The 6,949-nt window shown below is 27.3% G+C and overlaps 2 protein-coding genes across 2 annotated transcripts; one reads left to right on the plus strand and one right to left on the minus strand.

The window, feature by feature from the left end:
• Positions 1-807: 807 nt before the first annotated feature.
• Positions 808-1,484, minus strand: LOC130897904 (peroxynitrite isomerase THAP4-like). Its single transcript, XM_057806854.1, has one exon. The coding sequence runs from the start codon at positions 1,392-1,394 to the stop codon at positions 864-866; it is 531 nt and encodes a 176-aa protein (XP_057662837.1). The 5' UTR covers positions 1,395-1,484; the 3' UTR covers positions 808-863.
• Positions 1,485-1,839: 355 nt separating this feature from the next.
• LOC130897885 (uncharacterized) lies at positions 1,840-4,005 on the plus strand. Its single transcript, XM_057806824.1, has one exon. The coding sequence runs from the start codon at positions 2,444-2,446 to the stop codon at positions 3,017-3,019; it is 576 nt and encodes a 191-aa protein (XP_057662807.1). The 5' UTR covers positions 1,840-2,443; the 3' UTR covers positions 3,020-4,005.
• Positions 4,006-6,949: the final 2,944 nt, after the last annotated feature.

Genomic DNA, 6,949 nt, shown 5'->3' on the forward strand with positions numbered 1-6,949 from the left:
TGAGAATTAACAAAGATTTATATTACTATTATACACTTAGTAGGAAAATCTCTAATTACCTCGAAACATTTTTTAAAGACTTAATTCAGCATCCACGTCCATCCACGTGATAGTCATCGGTACGAGTAGATTTCAAAATTTAATAAACCAACATCGTTTGAATTGCCCATATTTTTTCGACTTGTAACAGTTTTAAATTGACAAAACTTATTTGATATGACGTGTCCCTTATTGATACAATATGTTTCATCTAAATAAAATAATATATTTTTTCTTTGGTTTCCCATTTCTTTTATAGTGCTTGGGTAATTTCTTCTCCATACTACAATATTATAGCTTCTTTCTATTGCAATAGACTTTCTGGGATGGTTTTTTCAGGGAAAAACTTATTTCTTTTAAAAATTTCCATACTGTATCTACTTATTTCAAACCGTGGCAAGAACTTTATCGAAAATTCATTTGTCAAGAAGATCGCATGCAGTATTTCTTTCGAATGTACTTATAACCTCGAAGTATATTAATGAGAATTTTAAGAAATATTTATTTAATTATATTTAAAATAACTTTACTATACAAAAGCTAATGTCGTTGACCGTTTCTGTTGAGGATATATCTTACAGATGACCGTTATAGTATACTGTCTGTCCGTTTTTTTTATATGTAAACAATCAGATCAATGGCATTTTGTTATTTTCTCATTATATTTATATGAGAACATAAACTTGAATATTCATAAAATATTGAAATATGAAATAGTGACTTGATAGTTAAATGTATAATTTACTAAGACTAATATTAAAAAGAATACAATGTTCACAGGAATTTATTAATTGAAATATATTTAAAAAATAAAATCATATATATTAAAAACTAGGTGGACGTTGACATAGAGGATCTCTCTCGTAAATGACTCGTAGATGATTGAATAAGTTTTGCTCGTTTTCAGTGTGTAGCATCATTTTATAAACCAACTGGCCACTTTCGTTTAAATAAAAAGATCTTCTGAATTGAGTTACCCTACAGGGAGACAAATCAGCATGTCCGATAATATGACTTTCGAGTTTCAGACTGCATTCGTGAACGGTTCCAACTTCAACTATAGCATATCCAACACTGTGAGTTGCAACTAGAACGACATTTTTTCCATGTTCATCAATATATAAATAACCATTTTGTATGTGTATCGGTAACAAAGTTCTGGGATGCCAACTTAATGCATCAAATTTCAATTGTGGTTGTCCCAAGGATTTGAACGATATTATTTCGTTGAAGGGACGGCCGTGAATATTTTTACTGGGATAATCGCTTTTGGCAGTCACCGATTTCCACGTTCCTATTAACCAACATAGTGGTTTTACGATTTGGTGCATCTTAACCGGTACCATATTCTGCATCTTGACTTTAATTTAGTAAATTATTATTCACAAAAATTTAAATTACGAGGAACAATATATTGCGCAACTTACAATTGACATAATTTGACATAAACTAGCTTTAAGTAAGTATATGTAAATCATTATAATTTACTTTGTACAAAATATTCTGGAGGAAATTAGAATTAGTTGCGACAATAAAATATCGAATATCACTCATTTTTATGTGGAACAAATATAAAAATAAACGAGCATTTTATTTGAATAAAATTTGTCGCGAATGAGAAGAATGAAGCTGCTTGAATCTCACAAAGAGATGATCATCGCCAGTCGATTCCTTTTTTTTTACGTAGGCTAGGATGTCAACGGAATCATTTATTCGAGAAATTGAATATTGAATTACCTATTCGAACGCAGACCGTATTTTCAGAGCTACGAAAATTTGAAATTGACAAGTGACAGAAAAAGGTTATGTTTATTTACGTGTAGTTTGTATTTAGGGATGCCAGATCTCATGTTCAATCTTGGATATGTTTTGGAAATATAGGTATTAAATCTATCATACTCCAACGCCGTTCCTCGATTCAAGAATATTAATATTTTCCGAAATGTGTCTGAACTATTGACGATCTCCAGAAGTGAACTTTACCGCTTATATATGTATCTTAGTTTCAAATAGCGGTAATTGCTACAACTTCACTGTGTCTACAAATTTAACAAATAAATTAAATTCTGTAGTCATGTATCCCCGAAAAAGTGATTATCGCTCTGATAAAATTTAGTTTAGATAGTTTGTGTTAGAGTTTTAGTTAATTTTAGTAAGGCGCTTATTGTTCACATTTTTGTATATGTAGGTAGATAAATAAAATATTATCTACATGTATTTTCTATTGTCATTCCCACTCCAGGAGCATTATATAGAAATTTAACGATTTATTATGTACATTATGTAGTTGCCAACCACTGAAAATGTTTGACAGTGACAAATCGTAGAATACATCTTTTTAATCAAAATGTAGAATCATCAAAATTCTCAGTGTACATTCAAATACTTAATATAATACGAAAATATGCAATCTCTAAAATGGTTAGATCCTTTGTTATCATTCATAAATAAGAAGCACAAAATCAGTTTTAATACTCAATCGAATAATCTACATGAAGCTCTTGGTCCAATTTCTTGGCTAGAGGGTACTTGGAGATCAGTGAAAGGTGTAATGGATCATCCTAAAATAAAAGTACCTTTTTTATTTGATGAAATCGTATCCTTCACATCTATGGGACATCAACCGCTTTATTATTATACGTCAGTAGCTACAAATCCACAAGATAAAAATGCCCTGTTACATCTCGAAGTAGGACATCTAATAATTAATGAATGTAAAGCTGTAGGATTATTGGCTGTTCATAGATTCGGATGTACTACAATTGAGCAAGGATTGTTGAAAAATGATACTGTTTTAGAAATGTCTTCTTGTGAAATTGGTTCTTCTAAATTCATTAAAAAACCACTTTACGGAACATACAGGATATATTCATTAAATAGACATGGACAGTTAACTTATAAATTGGCGTTAGCAAGTTATCCAGGAAAACTCGTCGATCATATTTGGTGCACATATGAAAAACAGGATAATTGTACTTGACATTTACTTTCGTTTACTTTTCTTTCTACAAATTTATATTATAAAATCCAAAATACTTTTTTAAGAATTAAATTTGTAAAGAAAAAAACTTCACAATTACAAATATTTGTTTGGAATAATCACATTCTATTTCATTTTTAAATTTGAAGTTATTAAATTGAATTGAACCAATTCCTTTTTGTTTAATGACAAAATATTACATCAAACTTCTTCAAAACAATAATTTATATACTTATGGCTATGTTGTATGGATTGATGGAATTGTATAATTTTCTTGTGGTTAAATTGTTTGATTGAAAATCTTTCAATTATTTTTTTTCTTGTATTCACTTTTCGGGGTTGATAGATTGATACGTACACTGTTAAAAATGTCTATGGTAATTTACCAAGAATGTGTAGGAGGTCTATACGCAAAACTGTTAATCATAAACTTATACAATATTTTCATAGTAAGTCGAATTAAATTTTTTTTATAATTTTACAATATACAAACATTATTATCGAAAAATAATGAACATTCTGTATAATTAGTATCCAAGCACCCTCATTAATGAATTCCTTCTTACTGATTAGTAATTTTAACCATCATATTATGTTCAGAAAAAAAAAATGGTTATTGTATAAGAAATTTTTTTATTGTGAAGGTAGATTGTTTAGAATTCAATATTTTTAATGGTTTACTACTATGTTAGAAATCTTTCGTTTATATTTGTTTGAAGAATTTTTTATTTACTTTACATTTCGAATTGATTTTTGATATTCATAGGAAATATAACGTTCAATAGAATATTTTTTGATATCTTAAAATCTTAAAATCTATTATCACTAATTAATTAAAACTTTCTTTGAAATAAAATTAAAAATATATCTTGCTTTATATTGCTCTACTAATTTTATCTTTGAAAACACTATTTTATTCAATATGGAAATTATATAACAAAATATGTAATATTTAATTACTTATTATTTAATAAATCAAAACTTTACATCTTCTCAGATCATTGACCCATTTCGAATTCTTTGCGAATGTCTAGACTTGTTTTTGACCTGCGCACTGTGAATGTTGAAGTCACAAGCTTTAAACAATGCATTTAATTATTTAGATAATGAAACTTTGACAGTATTACAAATTCGGGCAGACATATTTGATGCTAAATTTTCTATTCGTAAAATTTTCGATTGTGAAGTGAAAACTATTTTCTTATTGATATAGGTAAGATATAATTCTCTTTATATAAAAATTAACCGAGTTTGTCCAATTAAAGTTTCCAGGAAAATGAACGAATTCAGTGTATTACATTTTATCGAAAGCTAAGTAATTAAAATTTAGCATTTTCTTCAAATAGTTTGAAATTGTGTAAATCATTGATTTACTAATAAACATTAAACAAACGATAATCTAAAATATAGCATCAAAAAGTTCGTTTATCCTTGTCTGTCTGGACAGCATGTCGGCCATCTTTGTAGGTCGACGCAATTATTGTTCACGTCAAATATTTTCAACTGTAATGTCTTTTTTCATATAAATATATATATGTATATATATATATATATATATATATATATATATATATATATATATATATAGATATTAATATTAAAATACCTTATTTCGATTGTAGTACAAAATAGTTATTATTAGATAAATAAAATACAGAGATACCGGATCTGTTTAATAACGACAAAAAAATCTTTCGATTTATAGTTTTAATAATGTGACTAATGTTGAAAATTTTTAATGGAAACTTTAAAAATTTTCAGTATATCGATAGAAAATAGTTTTTATTTTAAAATTTTCGTGAAACGGATTGAAAATAAACATTAAAAGTGATTTGTTTTTCTTTGATGTTCGTATTCGTGGCGTGGCTTTGTTTTTGACTACCAATGTTGACATCAATAAGTTTAAACAATGCATTTAATAATTTAAATAGTGAAATTTTGACATTGTTACTAATTCGGGCAGACATGTAAATTTTCTATTAGTCAAATTTCGTGTAATTTCATTTTAGATTGTTAAGTAAAAACTATTTTCTTATTGATATAGGTAAGATATAATTCTCTATGTAAAATCAACAAGAATTATCCATCTAAAGTTTGTGTGAATTCAGTTAATTACATTTTATCGAAAGCTACGATTTTATTGATTGATTTTTTACATATAATAATAATAATAATTTATGCATGGAGTAACAGTTTAGAAATATGACTTATATATAATTATTTGTGGAAAATAAATATAGGTTAGAAAAGGTTAGTGTAACGTGGTTATACGATATTAGAATAAATTAGAAAATATGTCGGTTATTTAGATTTCCAGGGAGACGAGAAACTTTGGAATAGTTTAAAATAATGATTGTTATTTGTACTAGAAGTAATCTCGAAACAAAAATTCTTGTATATTGCAGCATTCAACTTCTAATTATTATTGTTCACACAAGAACACTCTGTATTCAAAGAGTGGTGAATTTCGGTTTCATCTATATTTAATCGAAATATCTTTTTCTTTTGAGTATATTCAAAATTATAAAACAAGTTGTCCAAGTATCAAGACATGGCAATATCAAAATTCATTTTTGTTAAAATTTGTAAATAAATTAGTTTATATTTCACATTAATACTTTGTAAAAAATGTCGTAGGCTTCTATAGTTATAATCCATTACGCCCTTTCGAAAAAATATTCTCACATCTGTGGATCAGATGTTTTATTGCTGTAGTAGTAGGTAAAGATATGGATTTTTCCAATAAGACCCATTCAAAATGTACAGATAACAAAATAATAAAGTAATAAATATTATGGGTTCGGACCGTTTTACAATTTATACAGAGTTGGCCAAAAGAATATAGTTCACTATCATATTTAGCAGGATTGATTATCAAATTTTGATGCTGATATTTTTACCGTCTCCCCAAAATATTATAAGTCTCAAAAATTCTTCTCTAATTTATAATTGTTTTCTTGGTAAACACAAACTTGTAAAAACAATATGATAATTAATCAAGTTTCGAGGATTCACAAACTGGGGATCTTTTGAGTCGTTTAATAAAGCATCTTCTTCCATTCAAATCCAATTTAGAGCAAATCATTTGCAGCTCTGTTAAAAATTGGGGGTGTTTTCATTTTAGAGGAAATAGAGATAATTTTTTTAATAACCATCATCATTTTGTATTAGTGCGGAATCAATTATTTGTACACACTTTTGATTTACATAAAACAATATGGAAATAATCTCAAATCATTCTGTAAGATAAATACACGGAGAAAATATGACTTTTCAATGAAACAGTTACTGTTAGAAATTATCTCTTCATTTAATAAACTTTTTGTCATAACCCCTTCATTTGTTTAGAATCGCTTTTGACATTTTATACACAAAAAATTCTTTTCTCTTCTTATTATGTAATCGAATAATTAAAGCATTTTTCTTCATATTTGTATAAAAGTTGATTGATTCTAAAAAAATAATTAAATTTTCTTACGAATTTTCAACAAAGTTGAGTGTTATTTAATCGACATCGCAGTATTTATTCTCCAAAGTGCTTAAATTTGCAAATTCTAACAAGTATATAAAGAATTTCGAATGCAGATCGATAGTAATTGGAAAAAGAATATAAAAGCCCACCAAGTTCGATAACTACAAAACATTACTTTTGAAGAAACTGTACCAAAAAAAACTTCAGGGTTCCAAATATTTTAATTCTGGTATGTTTATGTTAGAAATCTTTTATGGACCATTATTAGACCCTTTTTTGTTGTTAAAAGTATCCTTTATTTATTTTTCTACATTGGTTATCGAGAATTTACAAGAGGTATAAAATATTTGAAAAACAACACGTGCGGTGCAGTTCCAGAACACTTTTTATCAGTTTGTAGAATAGTTTGTTTACATTATATCGAGGGTTTAATGTCGCTAACGAAAATGACCGTGCAG

Source organism: Diorhabda carinulata, chromosome 9 (genome assembly GCF_026250575.1).
Source record: "Diorhabda carinulata isolate Delta chromosome 9, icDioCari1.1, whole genome shotgun sequence".
In the NCBI taxonomy this organism is placed as follows: domain Eukaryota; kingdom Metazoa; phylum Arthropoda; class Insecta; order Coleoptera; family Chrysomelidae; genus Diorhabda; species Diorhabda carinulata.